This window comes from Eleginops maclovinus, chromosome 13 (assembly GCF_036324505.1).
Source record: "Eleginops maclovinus isolate JMC-PN-2008 ecotype Puerto Natales chromosome 13, JC_Emac_rtc_rv5, whole genome shotgun sequence".
NCBI lineage: Eukaryota > Metazoa > Chordata > Actinopteri > Perciformes > Eleginopidae > Eleginops > Eleginops maclovinus.
In genome coordinates, this window is record NC_086361.1 from 20,020,866 (window position 1) to 20,039,575 (window position 18,710).

An 18,710-nucleotide genomic window follows, 5' to 3' on the forward strand; every position below is an offset into this window, starting at 1 on the left:
ATGATGAATTCATGAAACTAATTGTGGACACACTGAATCTTGATAATACTCAGAACCAATACCAATTGGGACCATCCTTTAATGATCCTACCTGCTTAAATGTACTGGACTCTCAATTGATTAGATAAATACAAAGATGTAACATTTCATACATCATACAAAATACATTCTATCCATCTCATCTGTCGGAGTTAAAAGCATAATCTACCAAATATAGGAAGCATACATAGCCAGGAAAACCTGAGATTCAGCGGAGGGGTTTTAATGGCACTGATTTAACACAGAGGTTCAGTTGACTTGTGATGAAGAGTACTACTCAGCTCTGAAAAGTGAATAGTGAATCTGAAAGGATGTCCAATGTCAGAATAGAATAATATGATTATGCCATCAGGTGCCATCAAGCTGCACTGTGGGAAATGTAGTCTCCAGTGTTTTTGGTGGCTCTTACTGGGGGATTAAAAGTCAGAAAGCCTTTGCTGTTTTTAAAAGAGGATCTATTATGAAAAAAATAGTTTTTATAATTGCTTGAATACATATATTTGGGTATGCAGAGTGCCTACCTCCTCCTACCTTCAGATAATAATAATTTTCTCATTTAGTTTCTCTTTGATCACAGGTTCAGAACATCCTGTCAAGTAATTAGGTAAAACATCTAGCTTTTATCCAAGAAGGAAGCGAAACAAAGTGACAACAAGCCCACCCTTCAATCATTCGTTTGCATTGATCTGTGATGCACTAACCCTCTGCTTAGTTCCATCCCATAAACACAGGATGATAAAGGAAATCTGCTTTGTACAGCATTAGGGCTTTAGCCTCTGCTGTGTGTCTGACTTGGCAGCTTTAAGCCTGGAGGAAACCTTTACTGAGGGAGCCCAATCAGTCTCCATCTCCTGGATCAATATCCATTAGTCTCCGAGTGCATGTGTGTGTACTTGTGTGTGAGTGTGTGTGCAGACCTCCTCCTGGGTGAATGGGGCTGAGTCATAAATACAAGCTCTGGATCAGATTTCTTCCCCCCCCCCCCACTTTCTTGCAGTAACACAGGTACACTGCGATGCTCATTCAGACATACAACCCACCCTCTTCATTCATGAAGGTTAGAAGTGCCTCCCCCCCCTCCCCCACGGTGAATACCACACTATCAACAAGTAATAACTTTATGAAATCAACACTCCATCAGCCTCTTAGTCACCAGTGTAGCCAAAGATATGTTTAGCGTTGAAAATAACTCGATGATTGACAACATGCCACAACAAAACTCCCCGTTTCAGAGCTCTGAGGACGGGGTATTAATTCCAGTCTGGAAGGCAGGAGAGAGAGATGAGGGGAAGCTCATTTTTTTTAAACAAGTTGTCATTTTGCATTAGGACGGTAAAGCCCGACAAGGATAAGGGAGGGAGAAAACATGGAGCAGACATTGGCGAATGAACACTAGGACAGCAGGCAGTCGGACAGCGAGAAGGGAAGACAGCAAAGAGGGAGGACATGGGAAAGACAAAGAGTAGGAATGCCAAAGGATGGAAAAAAGAGATGTGGATGTGGAGCTGGAATGGAAAAGCATAGCCTGTGGCAAGACACTCAAACCTGTGCATGTCAAAACAAGATTCCTAGATCTATAAAGAGGAAGTTCACAAGCAAAACAAAGAGGAGGGGGAGCCAGAACGTGACACTCAAGCCTTCCAACAAGCTCATTGCTCAAAGGCCATTGGTACAGTACGCAGGCCTGTAGTGGTTTCACTACTGGGTTGAATTCTGAATCTGAAAGAGTTTCAAAAAGGAAGCCATACTTTTAACTGTGTTTGAGTTGATCAACTGAAAAGTAACTGCTGTTTTGCACCACTTCCTGTACTGTTTAGTTCCTCAAATAGAAAACAGGCCTTGTCTTGGGGGTTGTTTTGGATGTTTTGCTTGTGCAAGCTGTAATATAAATACTATGTGACTGCAAAAATAAATTATAAAAGAACAGTTTGGATGCATTCAGTGCCAGTTTAGTTCTGCAAAACTTGAAAGAACTACATATTGGGTGTAATATCAACCAGACACAGAGCAGAAAAGTGTTACTAGAGCTATTTAACATGGTATGGAGACAGATGATGTACTTTAAAACAAAAATCAAATACCTCTTGGCCAAATCCAATCTGCTGTGTACAGTAAATATCGGTCCACAGTTATCATTATCTCCAAATGTAGGTGGTCTTGTCAATCACTGTCCTGTTGAACTCAGTGACATAACCAGAGTACTGATGGTGCCCGGCTCTCTCGGGGAGAACAACAACACTAAGGCAGCAACTAACAATAACCAGCAGTACCACCTGAAACAACGTGGGTCATATTTAACATAAAGACCTGCTCAGTGACACATAATCATTGCTAAGTGTAGCTTTAGGGGGTTGTTTAACAAGGCGTGTTGTTTTTGGAGTAAAAAACATATACTCCTAAAGCAGCTTGTGATAGCATTCTGACAACACATGGTTTATGATTGTAGCGAATGAGTGCCAGTGGGACATTTTTAGGTTTAAGTACACAAACATTTGGATTCCAATGAACAGTAAAGTTTAGGTTAAGATCTCGGTTAACATCAGATGTAGTAGAGGTTTGGAAAAGGCCTGTTTTGCCCAAAGTACGTGTGTTTGAGTGTACGCAGGAGTCAAGTCTCTGTCCATTACTGTAGAGAGAGTAATGGCCAGAGAATGCTTCAAGCGCAGACAGGCCTGACATTTTATTTTGATGTTAATTGATAAATATTTGTGATTTTTTTACACCAGCAGCAGAGTAATAAAAGCTGTATTTTTGAGCAAGACAGACACAAATGTGTTTTTATTTAATCTGCAACATATATTTGATTAATTCAGAAAAAGGAGCCCTTCCACTGCTAGGAAAATATAGATGCAAGAAAATAATATTAGGGTTATTACAAACCAAGAAAAGTTAAATATTTCTAAACTACAATATAAATCCACAGCAGATGGCCTTGTGTTAATAAGAGAAGGAGGCATATCTAAACATTTTTAATTATGCAACAAATTAGCAACAGATTTGATTAACAATGAGGCAGACTGGCTGCAGCTGTGCACCATCAACAAAACATACAAAGTGTGGCTGCAAGTGAGTTACAAGATGCCTCTCGCCTCTCTCCGTGAAAGGAAGCCATCGGATCAGCTCAATACGGGTACTAAACTTCCCTCTGTGGCTTATTATCTCGCTAGACACAAAACCACAGGAGCCAGAGGCTGGATGTCAATACTCTGCATTCTCCTGCCTGTTTACTCCCCTTCAACTCCACTTCAAAAAATCTCACTTCCACCACATAAGGTCCCACATGTGACAGTGCATAACAACTGCCAGGGTTTTGGCTTGAAAATGCATTCCTAGTTTCTGTTTTTGAATGTCTCTCTTTTGCCACAGTTTCATATTTGAGTATCACACACTTGTGCAAATTTCACCTAGAGAAATAAACTCCCCACTACTACTACACATATAAAACCTAAGCTTCAGCTATTGGTCAATGGACAAACTTGTTCTAAATGCATATAAACAGTAAGCTGCCAAAGAGAGGGGAGTTTTACGATGACACTGGCAGACATGACAACAGGCACCGGATCTAATTCACTGCTTGCAGATACTGAAAATAGCTGGAGGGTTATCTGGCATTTCGAAGTGCAGCCTATAAGCTCACGGACAGGCATTCACCCATGGATCACCATTTCATTCAACTGTATCTCAGGAAACTCCAATTACAAATATATTATCTTTCAACCAAATGCAAAAACTGATATGAACATGGAAATTAATAGTAAATAAAAACATTCTTACACATGGTTTCATAATGCAAAGCCTGCTGGGTAGAAAAAAACATCTATATATTTCTCAGATCCCTTCACTTTTATTAGGACCACTGGAATTCTCATTTAAAACCCGTTTATGAGCCATTGTTGCAGCCTTTAAAAATCACTGTAGGCCCGTGTTAGGACTTCAAGTCACAGTCCTTGCTGATTAATTAGCCTACTTAGCTAATGTTAGCGACATGTACATGCACGTTTCCCACATATAATAATGTCTATAAGCAATAGTTCATGTGTAAATCACTGTCACTGACATTCTGGGGTGTTATAACAACCAACAGACCGTGTTATTGATAATAGGCAGCCCTTTTTGGCCTTGATAGCTATGTTGCAAAGCTAGCTTATCCTGCACAGTGCACACCCAGGCTTCTATGTGCCACGCCATGTATTGTTTACATTGCTTCCACAGTTCTGCTATTTTCTGACAGCACAGAAAACGACAAACAATAGGCCAAGGGAATAGTGGATTTAAAACAGACCGACACTGTATTATGTTTTGCATTGAATACACATTCGAGCTGTTGAGATACACGAGAGCTTTGTCAACTCACTCGCAGGCTAGCGATGCTAAAGTAGCTAGCATGGCTAACCAAAGCAGACAGGATTCGCTGAATCCGATTCAGGATTCACTAGCTCACAGGCTAACACTGAAAGCTAATGTTGAAACTAGTTATTAACATCCAAGTCCATTATCGGACAGCCCTGACCTGCTTCTTTTTCTCCTCTCAGAAAAGTATACATTGCATCCACTGGATTTCAACAAAATAATATATCAGATATACGGATTTGTATCTTCATATTTATTTGAATTAGAACAAGTCGCTTTGACTCAATTGTGATGGGGTCTAGCTGTACGAAAAACAAATGTTTACAGTCTATATGTTTTCCTCGTTTTTGACATTTGCTGGGTCAAACATACACTTCACATCCTCATTTTGACACCTGTCAGTGGTGCTTATGTGTTTTAGGAGTGTCATGAATAGATAAAAACACATAATAATGTATTTTAATGAAAAGTACACCGAGAGCTTTGACAAATCTAGAGGAGGTGTCCGAAGATGGAACTTGAAAAGTTAGCGATGAAGCTAACGTTGCCCTGGCTACACTGGATCTAATACTGAAGCGTTTGTTGGATAAATGCATTCAAGAAACACATTTTAAGAGATTTCCACGACTGAGTTAGTCATTACTATATGTTGTTCACGTCATTCACATCAGTAATTGTGCAATTGTATCCCTGTTTTCCCTGTACAAGCCCCCAATGTCCCTCATTTATGCACCAAGGGGAGCAGCTTCTCAGTAGATCCTAGTCCGAATATCCTTCTCTTTTTTCGGTTTACCGTTTTTGAAGAACGCCGCTATGTCTCCAGCGTCCTTCGTCGTTTCCTCCGCTCCTTCCCCGGAGCTCATGGTTGCCACAACCCGAACCTGGAGCTCACAGTCTCCCAAGTAGATCCCCCAAAACACACGACAAAAAGGTGGCACAAAATCACTTCTGTCCCGACAAAAGCCTGATTAAAGACACGGAGACTCGCTAGCAGTGCCATCTGCAGACCTCCATCTTGGGGTAACGTAATTGGAAACGATCAGCCGGGGGGCACCGGGTTCCTCCTCGGAGTGAAGCCGAGGGGAGAGTAGCAGTAGCGGCCGGAGGAGGAGGAGGAGGAGGAGGAGGAGGGAGGGGTCGCTGCTCGGTGAATCTCCGTAAGCTTTCGGAAATGGGCAGACGGTGGGTCATCAAGGACCGACGGCAGTCACTGTGTGGCCGACTTACAGTGAAACGCGGGAGGAAGAAGTACTCAGAAATTGTACTTAAAATACTGTGTAAGTAAAAGTACAAAAGTGTTAGCATCTAAATATACTTCAAGTACCAATAAATAAAAGTTCTCATGATGCAGATTGTTCTATTTGGGATCATATTGTTTTGATTGTAATTATTCATGCGTGTTTATTTATCACTGCTCATTTTTGTCATTCTATTTGCTGGGTAGTGTGTGAATTTATACCGGGTGTAAATCTAATGTATTTATTAAATAAATGTAGTGGAATAAAAGTACAATATTTACCCCTGAATTGTAGTGGGGTAGAAGTACAAAGTAGAAAATGTAAAGTACAAGTAAGTTAAAATTGTAAGTTTTCTTAGTTACTTTACATCACTGACAGTGAAGCATAGTATATTAAAACCAGGAGGAAAACTACACATGGATTAGAACAAAGCATGGTTTTATAGTTCTCACAACGACAGGCTTATTGTTACTGTCTATTTGTGCAGAATTATCACTGTCACTGATGGGAAAATATCACGTTTTGTGGAAATGTAACAGACTATGATTCATGAACTGTTAATGATGCAAGTGAATGTTACTCATGCGTAAGGGATGAGTAGTTCTTGGTGAAACCTCCCGGATACAAACAATTCAAACTGAAAAAGTCAGCTGTTTAGATTGAGGGAATTATCTTTCTTCCCTTTGTGATGTGAAGTGTGTTACTGAGGCCATCTGCTGGAAAAGGCTGAAACTGATGCTCATCGTCTGTTAAGAAATAGAAGAATAAGAAACGTGTGTATTACATTTTCTTCACACATACCTAGCATAATCCTGGTATCTATTGCCCCATCCTTCACTGTCTTTCAACTTGTTTGTTAGAAAAAATCCAAACAAAAAGCAGGCCCATGGTCCATAAATAAATAAATATTCTGCAATAAAAAAACATTTAAAAGTAGGGAAAATATAAAATAAATGTATTCTTCTGGAAAACTAATTATCAGTTTATCACAAGATATTGTACATTTTTCATTCATGACATCACATTTATTTAAATAACACTTTTATGCAAACACACTGGTAATAAGTGCAGAAGTGAAAAGGTGCAGGAATCATGTTACCTTAGAGACATAAGAGATAAAGAAAGACATTTTCTCTTTATGGAATAAGGCTGCTAAATACATCTCAATAACTGTTTTAAAATTACTTCTGTGAAAGTTGCAGTTACAAGTATTATTATTATTATTATTATTTGTATTAATTGTTATATTAGGTCACACATGAATACCATTTGAAGTTCAAATTAACCTACAAAACAACAACACCCCAAATTATTACACATATTAAATGTAGACTGCATCAGTAACTTGTGAAATAGAAACACATTTTGTTGTTGTTTTTTTTATACCTTGGATCTGATCACTAACAGAAGAAACTCTAACAGTGTGTGCATGTCAGGGCAGGGGAGGTCGACTCCAATTTTCCAGTGATTGCCCCGCACTGATTTAAAGTCTGTGGTCCAGTCAAAGCAAGATTTATTCTGACGCCTGTGTTACTGATTCAACATGATCAGGATAATGCTGCTGCTTGCTCACGGATTATTACACAGTGATCATCCACAGCTTGTTGGGTGTTACTCAGTGACATTTGTGGCCTCTTCAACTAATGCCAAATAAATCGTTTCTGGAAGCTCCTCCTGAGTACTGAAAGCATCCCACACACACACACACACACACACACACAAACACACGCACACGCACACGCACGCACGCACGCACACACACACACACACACACACACACACACACACACACACACACACACACACACACACACACACACACACACACACACATTTTTGTGTCATCTGTCATTTTCATTGGCTTCATTGCCTATCAAGACTTTATAGATGAATGACCCAAAAGCTGCTAAGAACTAAAGATAATATATATGTTTATGTTTTGATTGCTTTGACTGTTAATGGTCTTTTTTACAGAGAAAATTGGTTTTATTATGTAAATGTTGATGTGTTACTTGTCATGTCCAGCAGGGGGGAGGCTGATACAAGTGATTAACTCTTCCATTTAATAGTTTTTATCAAATAAGATGTACAACACAACTTTTGAACAAAACAAAAAAAAAAAGACATAAGCAGCTGATTCAGAAAAAACAGGGCCTTTAATAACCCTAGCATATTAGAAATAAATTGTAGTCTGGTTTGGTTAAAATTATGTTTCTGTTGTTTGATAGATGTGACCTTAACCCTGATCTTTGTCCAATGAATCCTCATTACCAGCTGAAGCTGTGTTCCAGGCTTTATTGTGATATGGCCAGTAAAATATACCTTTAATAATACAAAGAAGCAATTCAATTCCCTATAAATAAAACATCATCTGAATCAGGGGAGAAAATATACATTATGAGAAGAATCCTCAGCAACACCGGCTCCTCCTTTTAATAAATCAGGGCCATTCAATGACTGACCGCTGCCATCAGGTGCTTTCATTCCCACTGTGTCGCTGCCAGATAGCAATATTGCCTCCTGAAATGTCAGCAGTAATTACTCCTGTGCTCGGAGACAACCTCTGAAATGAAGGAAAGCAGGTGGTGATCATGTCCCATCTCTACGTCACAGTTGCTGGAAACCTCTTGAACTCTGCCGCTGATTTGTTGGCAGACTTATCAAACATCTGTGCACCACTGCTCTCAGCGAAGTTCAAGGCTTTGTTCTGTGTGTGTGTGTGTGTGTGTGTGTGTGTGTGTGTGTGTGTGTGTGTGTGTGTGTGTGTGTGTGTGTGTGTGTGTGTGTGTGTGTGTGTGTGTGTGTGTGTGTGTGTGTGTGTGTGTGTGTGTGTGCACGCAGCGTACATTCCACACAAATAAGGTGTTTCTCTATGTAACATCTGTATTCTCCAAAATAGAAAAAGCTTAACGGTCCAATATGAGTACGATACCCACTTTCTCCACATACCAGATTTTATCAACGTTCCCACAATTCTCTTTTCCGTTTTTCTATTTTTCTGACATAATATTTATATAATACATCTTTACTTACTGCTGAGGGACTGGGCGATTATTTATAGTCTATTTGAAGCCCTAGCAATTGTCTTTCTTGTCACCTATAACTGAAACACATATTCCACACAGTGCTCGAGGCAAAGTCTGTCCAGTGTTATAAATGTATTCTGCAGCAGATGCAGAGAGAGACCTTCGAAGGACTTTGAATTGACAAGTGTTATTAGAATAAAAGAAGACAATGAGTAGGGATTTGGATTTAGTAAAAACTCTATAAGCTAACAGATAATTTAATGGGTATTTTCCTTACAATAGAAGATTTGTTGTAACTATAACTCATAAATATGTATCATTTTATACTGTTTTTTAAAAGGTCAAGCTGTAAGTACACTTGTGCATCACCTACTCCCACCCTTTTGAACTTTAGTTGAAGATAAATCAATAAAAATGATAATGCACTCTAGAGATATGCGAGTTGCTCATCAGGGTTGAAACACTATCTCTTAAATCAGTTTCGTATACAAATTGGAATTTAGCAATCATCTTATGAGGCTCCACCAAAGTCAGCAAGTGAAAATAATAGAAGAGTTATCAATAACTGAGGGTAAAAGCAAAGCAGCTGTAACAATTACCCTAATAATCCCAGGAGTGGTTTTTCTCTTTCATCTATTCAGCAGCAAAAATAGCTGTGCCTCACAAAAAGGTTGCATTAGCAATGATTTTCTATCAGGTCATGTAGTACAGTGTGCCTTTCATAATTTCAAATACTGAAAAAGAATGAAAAATCCCAAGTATGTATTCAGAGGATAGTAGCAACCTTGGTTGGCTTATGTTCCCAGAAATTGATTTAATAACATGGTCATCTCAATGTGTCACGCTTTAATGTATTGACATTGACAGCAGTGGCTCAGTCAGTAGGGGCTTGGACTGGAAATTGTAGGGTCGCCGGTTCAAGTCCCCGAACAGACTTGAAACATGGAAAGTGGACTGCTACTTGGAGAGGTCCCAGTTCACCTCCTAGGCCCTGCTGTGGTGCCCTTGAGCAAGGCACCGGACACCTCCAATCCCCCTCCCCATTGCTCCCCGGCGCTGCACAATAGCTGCCCCACTGCTCCTAGTACTAGGATGGGTTAAATGCAGAGGACCAATTTCACTGTGTGTGCTCTGCTGTGTGCATGTATGTGACTAATAAAGAGGGTTTCATCCTCCGGTTCTATCTATCTATTTGAAGAGAATTCTAACACCAGCGTTTATGTTACTAACTGAAAGATCTTGATAGGTTGATTTTGCTTGAAACACTAGAAGTGAGTTCTAGAAGTGAGTTTTTTAATGTTTTAATTAAGTATAGGAATGTTGGCTTGACCACTGTTCCTCTAAATATTGAATTTTTCCCAAAAATGTGATAAACAGTTATGATATTCAGTCATGTTTTTATCTCATCTTGACTAAATATAGCGTTAATTCAAACATAGTTATCTAAATATTCATATTACGTTATTTTTTAGCTGCACAGATAACTATCTTAACTACAGTGAACAAATCTGATGGGAAATATTCTCTTTTTCTTTTCCAGTGCAATCACTCAAATACACATCTTTCTATAACGTCATTTGTAAAAATTCGAAAGGCACTTCCTCAATATTGTTATTATTGAAATAGTATTCATCACACATTTTCCATGTTTGTATTCTTGATGATACGTTTTATTTTTAACCTGTAGTTCTTTGAGTCTCTAAAGTACAAGCAAACAAAAAGCCCATGAAGGCAGCATGTCAGTATCCTAGCAACCAGAGACGCCAGTACTTTGGGTCGATTTACTGGGGGATTCAGTTTGACCTTTTTAGCTTTAATAAGTGTGTGTTTTTTTGCCTTGAAAAATGGACGTTTCAGTCGAGGCAAAAACCAAACCGCTTGCCACCTTGTCTGCCTACAGTTACATCCCACCACGACGAAAGGACCCAAAGGAAATGTCGTTTTATAACCAAGTCTCCAAGGTAACGTGGTGGAATTTGAACTGTTGTGGCTATTTAAGCTAGCTCTAGCTAACGAATTATCGCGATACTGTGATCATATAAAAGCAGGAAACATGTTCAAATGGGATTCCTATTGGCCACAGAGTCGCCACAGTACACAGTATCTTATAATATTGGACAACATCTCATGGTAGTTTGTTAAAGCTAACTAGCTTCATTTCAAATGTTTTCTCTTAAAAGCATCACCTGCTCTTGCAAATAAATACATGAAACTGTAATACTGCATAAAAAAGTGACCTATAACAACTTTCCAACTTTTCACTTGAAAACGTTTTTGATAAAGTTTGATTTAGGCAATAATAAGAAATAGTTTCTGTCTATATATATATAAAGATATGTATGTTTTTTGGGACCAAGCCTTTGTTCAACCCCTTCCACCTGCACCTCTAGTTAAGTGGCATCAAAAGACCCCCTACTGTTTGACGACAGGCTTTGAATGATTAACTCCTGTCCCTGTCTTCCTGTTGAAAGGCCCCGGAAGTCTCCATGTACGACCAAGTGTTCAATCAGACTGAGGGTTACGACATGAGGCTGCACCGGGATGACAGGAAACACTATAAAGGGAGAGGGCTGGACATAAACAAGGAGGTAATGATCACACTTTCAACTGGTTTAGCTTGAGGATGAGCTCAACTTTGGGTTAGATGATTTTTACAAGTGTCTAGCCTAGCCAGTAACAAACATATATTTTAGCTCTAAAGATGATGTATTGCCTTCATTTTTTACATAATGTTTTTGCGCCTTAATCTAACCTTAATGATTTATTATTGCTAATGTTCTCAACTATTGAAACTATGGAACAATGACATTGTTTAAATACCTCCTTTCTATTGAGTTGACCCACTGTTGACCTAATGTTACAATGCGTTCAGGCCAGGATGACAATGATATTATGTTCCCCATCAGGGGTTTTATGTAAAACATTACTTTTATCACTTCTTTTCCAGTTATGGCATCAGTGGACATTTCCCGGGAGCTTGTTGTTGAAAACAGAAGCTTTAGTTGACATAATACATACAGCTTTTGGAGTGTTATAGATGGAAATGCCAGTGAGCTATGAAAAATCCTTCTATATTCCTAAACGTTCCATATTAACTGGGTGGTGAGAGACGTACGTATATGTTTTATGACATCTGTTTATGGCTCCTTTTGAAGCCATTTCATCTCCACAGAGGAATTATTTATGTCCAGCAAACTGGCTCACAGAGAGTTTCTGGGTCACTGAAAGCAGAGAGGGTGTCAAACAAATCACACACACACACACACACACACACACACACACACACACACACACACACACACATACACACACACACACACACACACACACACACACACACACACACACACACACACACACACACACACACACACACACACACACAGAGTGGCATTTATAATTAAAGTGAGTTGAGAGGCTTCCTGGCAGTGATGGTGACAGCTCCCTCTGAATGAAGGTGTTTCTGTTCAGGAATTCCCTTTTGAATGTGAAATAAAAGATATTTTTTGCACAAACTATGCAGAGGATAATGGCAGCGTCTTATTATTTGAAACTGTCACTTATGCAAATACAAAACCCAGCAGTGAAGGGAAGGAAGGTACTGTCTACTCTGCAGAGAGTTAGGCTGACCTCCCTAAACCAAGAGACAGTAAGTGTTCAAAAATGTGGTAAAAAAGCTCACACTGTTACCCCGGGTCAAACTGGGCAATATTTTTTCTGATTCTTGTGTCAAGCCAATTTTTTTAATTTCCATATTTTTTAGTATTTATTCTGTATCTTTTTGCCTGATCGTCTCCAGGAGAAGTCACTGGTCATTCCGCTGCGCTCCTCTGCAGAGTACGGCCGTCACCCTGTTCCTGCCCTCTACCAACCGAGCCGGCAGTACTGTCGTGTCGCTTGCATAAAAGCCGAATTTTTCAGGAAAAACGGGATCATCTGGAATGTGGCAGAGGCGTACGGATCAGTGACCCCTATTTGAATCATAAAATAAGATGAAAGTGAAAATAATAAACCAGTGTTAGCATGTAGATATCAGTTGAATCGATGAAAAGAAATCAGGATCAAGCAAACCTTTAGTCAGGATACACTTCATTATGATGCATTCCTTACGGTTATGAGCCATAAAAAGGTTTCTTAAATTGAAATACATCCGTCAAAAATATCAGATATTAAGACACTGAGGTTTCCTAGGAAGCTCAAGCTATGTTTTCTAGTTTGAAGCTCAAATTGCTTCGTGTTATTTAAGGTTCAGCTGGTACAAATCCAAAATGTCTTCCAGTTATTACATCTTGATATTGCACGATATTAAAGATCAGTCTAGGTGTTCAGATTTCTGCCTTTAGTATTATGACTGCTTTTGTATAAAGGACAGAATGTTCTTTAGGGAAGGAATGATGTGGATTTTTATTAGACAGGATTTCTCTGTTGAGCGTTCCTCTTTTTACTTACAGAGGGACAAAATGAATCCACATAAAGTGTACAAGTTACAAAGTATTTGATCACCCTTTATTTCTTTAATCTTTATCCACATCAATTACCTCTTTGATTTGAAAGTTCTTTGATTCCTTTTTTACAAATACTAAACCTGTGCAACTACGACCAACCTCTTACATAATAGGTGTTTTTTTTTAACATTGACATCTCTTATTGTCTTCTGCCTTTGTACTCTGGCAGAAATAGAGCATTTATTATTAGAAAAGATGCAGCATTTGAATCTGTTCCTTTGTCACAGCAGTGTTTATTTAAGAGGTGATCTCATAGCCGAGTAAATTAGAAATGTTGTTGCGTGAAGTGGACAAAACACTTTCTAAAACAATGGTTTCACACCTCCGTAAGAGATTCATCCTGAGAGATTTCTGCAGTAAATGTAGCTCATTACATCGCGGTCCATTTCAGTTGGACAGCGTTGATTATAATTACTGTTCTAACTCACAAGAAGAAAATATCTGAGGATAGTGTTCATACTAAAAAATACAACGTTTTAGTGATTATTTGCATCATTTAACCAGAGGGTATTTTAATAAATGTGGTTTTGAAACAGATACTAACATTTTATTATGTTAAATATAAAGAAATACATTGACATTTAAGAAAAAAGCATCTTTGATAATACATGATCTCTCCATTGCTATAGATCTCCATAGTATTTCCTAAAAATCTCCTATATTGCTTTTAAAAAGATCATATGATATTAAAGGTTATTATGTCTCAAAAGGTTAAGGTATTCACGTGAACTACAACATGATTGTGTGATATAATAGATGCTAGTTTAATAGCTACTGCTCAAGTAGGGAGCAGTATTACTAATACATTCTGGCTTATGTAATGAAAACAATAAATCAGCGGTTTTCAGATGAGCTTAGAAAGAAGTCACCCACTCACCTTCCTTAGTTTTCTTAGTTTTGATCATTTGCTGGATGCCTAAGGGGTTATGATAGTTTTTATCAGACACACAGTGGCTCTTCTTTGTGACCTTCTTTTCGTAATGGATGTAATATCTCTACTTCTAATGACTGAGCCTCCCCTTAAACTGTCTTTTGGCTTTTACAAATCTCAACAATAAATAAATCTGCCAAATGAAAACCTGTGTTATCTCCATTCATTCAAACCAAAGATGATAACAGATACTACTTTAATGTGAGGCTTCTTTCATGCTGCACTTGTGTTTAAAGCACTAAAACCAACACACAAAGACAGAGGATGTCAATTTATATACAAATGTTTAATGAATAACAAAAGGATGGCAGTTGACATTCTACACACATTGCTGTTGGTTCTAAAAAAAAAACCATTTCTCTTTAAAGCGCTATAAATACAATTCACAGGTTTTGGCAAACTACCCATTGCACCATCGCTCTCTAAATGATAAACAGCTATTTTAACATCTATTTAGGATAGAATGGAACAAACCGGCTCACAGTGCCAAACAGGCAGATATATAAAAAGAACACACAGCTCTGCAGGCAGCTCAAGTATAAGGCTCTGAAGCTCTGCAACACTGGCAATTAGCTCCACACCACTACTACTGTACAGACGGGCGACTGCGTTCCTTGAGAGCAAACCTCTCTTTAGTCAGGCACTCCTTTAGACAGTGAAGAGACTCCTCAGGGCAACGTCTTGGTCACACTCAAGTTTATAAAAAAATCCAAAGTGCAGCGTTGAAGGACTGCGACGTTTCTCCTCTAATGTTGTGATGCTATTGCTAAAGAAAAAACTGCTTCTCAACAATCGCCTATCCAATGTAGGCTGCTGCTGGTAATGGGTTTATGTTATGGCGCATGAAATATCTACGGCCACTTTGCGTATGATTGTTTTTGTTCTGCCCGCTCAAGGCATCACGGTTCCTTGTGAAAGAGATCGGGTCATCTCTGTGTGGACAAAGAAGGTCTTCAGCTCTCCTTTGCCCTTCACGTTAATGATGCCCCGACACGAACACATGTACCCGAGTGTGGATAAGATACTATTCGTCTCCTCTGTTACCTGCACAGGAAGAAGGACACATGACTAGAATAAGAAGTTCTCTATCACACTAGAAGACCTTTAATCTGGAAGACCCTTACTTGTATTTTTCCCAGAACCCCCGTGGTCTCCATCCTACTGGCCACGTTCACACTGTTTCCCCAGATGTCGTACTGAGGTTTCTGGGCCCCGATGACCCCTGCGATCACTGGCCCGTGGTTTATACCTAGCAACGAAAACAGCTTTAACGGCTCTCCTAGATAATCACATATCCTCAGCATAACTTTTGCTCTAACATCGGACATTTCTGCTGATAATTTGCCGTGAAGAAATGTTCTCACCAATTCTGAGTCTGAAATCATTGAAGGAGTGTTTGTTGATGACATCTAGCTTCCCCACAAGAGCAAAGGCAAACTCCACCATGGTGCCAATGTGCATGTACTGTCTGTCATGTTCCTGAAATGCAAAGGGTAGAATATGTGTTAAAGGTGCTCTCTGAATCATATTCAGACCTTGATGTGTCAGTGTCAAAATAGCAGATACAACTGTACAGATTTAAGACTAGGACCATCATTAGGATCCTCCCAATTTCATGCAGTGGAATTATTACCAGTTATTGTGTCTCTGTAATTCAACTTTTGTATCTCCAGTCAAGTTTCCTTTGAATGTTTTTGTATCAACGTACATTTCATCACAATTCATGTGTGGTACTACAATGGAAGGCTTGACATGTGAAACAACAATTTGAGGGGAAAGGGATTTTAGCAAATGGTCAATTGAGCAGATTTCCTACAAATGAAAGAGATTTGGTTTACAGTAAAAAATGTGCTGCCACCTTTGTGAGTGCTGATCCAGTTTGCTTCCAGTGAAAACACTCATCTATTCAAATGAGCACAGTAATGAATCACTGGTGCTTACATGTTAGGTGTAGCACATTTTAAGGGCAACCGACACAAAGCAAATAAACACACTTTGATACTTAATCTTCATTCTGTTTTGTAGCAAAACATGATAAATGACAACCTTTTGGAATATGAACTCAAGCTGCCAAAACTGCTTGTCCCTCAAGGGCTAATGTTCTCTGTTCTGTTATTCAAATATGAGCTCAAATAAGACCTGGACAGTAGGAGTCCTCTCACATGCGATGTCAGTGTGTGTGTGACAATGTGTGCCTGTGTGTAACATCATGCCTGTGCGCACTCTGGTCCCGGTGTCACATTCAGTCCGGTTGCAGCCATGTAGGTGCTGCCGATGGTCTTTATCTTCTCCACTCCGCTGAACTTTGGTTTGGACAGCAGCTGAGGAAAAATGACACACACATGAGTAAACAATATGGCATATCTCTGCCAAAACTGCTTCAGTTTGGTATTTACCTACATAATGTCAGTTAAAGGGACATGTACCAACAATGAATAGACTCAAAATGACACAAAGCTACACAAAAAGAGTAAAACAAGACTCAGTATGGACATGAGTCTCATTACAAAAACTGACTAGGAAGAGACACAAAAAGGGCTATAAAGTGACCTGAGGCAACTTCAACAAGAGACCAAATGAATGCAGAGACACATTAACACACAAACAGACACAAAAATGTGTGATGATTGGACACAAATGTGATCTATTCTCCATTTTGAACAGACACAAATGACTACAAAGTGATTTAAAATGCCTACACTGCTAGAAAAAGTGACACAAAAACCACAGAAAGATGCTTAACTACAAGACACACGACGTGACTACAAAGACAGACGATGACTCCCATGACTTGAGAGCATAATCATTCAGTCTGTCTGCTTCTCAGGAACATAATATATATTTATCCACATTGTCAGATGGCAGGATTATTAGAGTGAGAGGAGTTTACCTCATCAAAGTCTGCTATGATCTCGTTGAGAAGACGGAGGCACTCCAGTCCCTCCTTATTGACATCAGACTCGGTATAAAACTCTTTGAAGTCCGGGATGGAGGCGAACATCACACACACGGACTCGTAGGACTGATGATAAAGGTCCTGATAACGAGAGGAAGGAGATAACAGCTGTTGTATTGATCGAGCACTGAGAGAAAGTAAAGAGTCCCGAGCACAGAGAGGGAAGATCTATGAATCCCTGACACTGATCAATCACAGCGGCTCTTTAAATAAATAAAATGACACTGTAGTCATCTCTGTCAGGGCACAGGGTCACTGAGGCAGCAAAATAGCAACAGCATCCATCAGAGGAAAGACAGTCAGAACAGATTAAAATAGGGTACCAAAAATGGACCAAATGGGGTATGGGCGGGTAAGGTGGCAGCATCAGTTAATGTAGGGACAGCATGCAACAGCAGCTCAGCATGTATGTGTTGCAGTAAAAAAAAAAACCTCCCTACTTTCAATTAATTATTTTACGCCGCTATCTCGATATTTCTCAGCTAATTTTCTCTGGTTAATTCTGAGTATATTCTCAAGAAAACAAAACTCCAGTTTCGGAAGATAACAAGATAAGTAAGGGATTGGAAAATGAATGTCTTGTTGATTTGAGATTATAATTTATTTTGTTGCATAAACCTGTGTACATTTACACTTGACATTTTTACATCAGTTGTTTAAGTTGGTTCTATCTAACCCTAACCCTAACCCTAGCACAAGTGTAATGATGGTTGATACTAAACATGGAGCTACATATAGATCTAGAGCTGAAAGGAGTGTGAAACCAGCTACACATTCATAGAGAAAGCATCATCTTTATAAAAGCAAATAGAAGAAGAAGAAGAAGACATACTTTATTAATCCCTTACAGGGAAATTGCTTTTCTCTACTCTGTTGTGTTGACACACAGAGGATATACATGCACAAACATAGAGGAAATACATGCACACACAACCACATGCAGAGGAGAGGTGGCAGAGCAGAGAGGCAGCCAGGTACCCGGTGCCAAGGGAGCAGATAGAGGTTAGGTGCCTTGCACCTCTCCAGCTACCAGCTCACTCCATATTTTTTTAAATTTATTTATTTTTTGGTCCGATCGGGACGTGAACCGGTGACCCTTCGGTCCCAAGACCAAGTCCCTACTGACTGAGCCACTGCCGCCCCGCATATTCTCCAAAATGTTTAACCATTCCTCTATCTTAGAATCATATATACAGTACAGTGTTAATAAATAAAACCTGAAACACAAATACTGAATATAAATAAAGAGAGACTGTCCAGTTTTCTTGAATAATCACCTCATTTTTCCAGTTGCGTCCCAGGAAGTGTTCGGCGACGTGTGCGGGTAAAACGTTCTCCAGCAGAACCCGGTTGAGGTTCTCCATGGTTTCGATCTCCTCACACTCCCTCTTGAACTTGTCCCTCCAGAGGAAGTCCAACCTACAGTAATATTCATTCTGTTACAGGAGGACACAGAGTAAAGAGACACCTGTGTCATTCACACCAGCACTCTGCTCCAAAGCTAACGGACACAGAAGAAATCTACACCATGAAACTGACCACATTTTAGTTTTCAACAGTTCAATTCTGACATATTCAGTGACAGAAATGTGTCCAAGACATGATTGTTTCTTACATATTGATATAATTTTCCATTAAATGTGTAGAATTTCAGGGAAAACCTAA

At 39.3% G+C, this 18,710-nt stretch overlaps 3 protein-coding genes across 7 annotated transcripts in view; 1 reads left to right on the forward strand and 2 right to left on the reverse strand.

Moving 5' to 3' along the window:
- LOC134874775 (triple functional domain protein-like) overlaps window positions 1-5,485 on the reverse strand; it is a 79,797-nt gene extending 74,312 nt beyond the window's left edge. For all 5 annotated transcript variants that reach the window (XM_063898944.1, XM_063898943.1, XM_063898942.1 and 2 more), the window contains exon 1: window positions 5,183-5,485. In XM_063898944.1, the coding sequence (XP_063755014.1) occupies window positions 5,183-5,252 (70 nt within the window). In that variant the 5' untranslated portion in view covers window positions 5,253-5,485. The remainder of the gene's footprint in view (window positions 1-5,182) is intronic.
- Window positions 5,486-10,415: 4,930 nt separating this feature from the next.
- cfap90 (cilia and flagella associated protein 90) lies at window positions 10,416-14,236 on the forward strand. Its single transcript, XM_063900148.1, has 3 exons — window positions 10,416-10,614; window positions 11,125-11,241; window positions 12,453-14,236. Exons 1-3 carry the CDS (start codon window positions 10,498-10,500, stop codon window positions 12,630-12,632), a joined length of 414 nt encoding a protein of 137 aa, XP_063756218.1. The 5' UTR covers window positions 10,416-10,497; the 3' UTR covers window positions 12,633-14,236.
- Window positions 14,237-14,398: 162 nt separating this feature from the next.
- The window catches only part of adcy2b (adenylate cyclase 2b (brain)), a 43,430-nt gene continuing 39,118 nt past the window's right edge, over window positions 14,399-18,710 (reverse strand). Inside the window, exons 20-25 of the mRNA XM_063900147.1 lie at window positions 18,323-18,481; window positions 16,980-17,126; window positions 16,303-16,410; window positions 15,454-15,568; window positions 15,214-15,338; window positions 14,399-15,133 (exon numbers count right to left, since the gene is read on the reverse strand). Coding sequence (XP_063756217.1) covers window positions 14,981-15,133; window positions 15,214-15,338; window positions 15,454-15,568; window positions 16,303-16,410; window positions 16,980-17,126; window positions 18,323-18,481 — 807 coding nt within the window. The 3' untranslated portion in view covers window positions 14,399-14,980. The remainder of the gene's footprint in view (window positions 15,134-15,213; window positions 15,339-15,453; window positions 15,569-16,302; window positions 16,411-16,979; window positions 17,127-18,322; window positions 18,482-18,710) is intronic.

What these genes read in the sequence shown, in the direction of transcription:
- cfap90 (XM_063900148.1), top strand. Translation starts at nt 10,498, where the DNA reads ATGGACGTTTCAGTCGAGGCAAAAACCAAACCGCTTGCCACCTTGTCT. An exon ending in TTTATAACCAAGTCTCCAAG is followed by an intron (nt 10,615 to 11,124) that starts GTAACGTGGTGG and finishes TCCTGTTGAAAG; the next exon opens with GCCCCGGAAGTCTCCATGTA. An exon ending in GGCTGGACATAAACAAGGAG is followed by an intron (nt 11,242 to 12,452) that starts GTAATGATCACA and finishes GATCGTCTCCAG; the next exon opens with GAGAAGTCACTGGTCATTCC.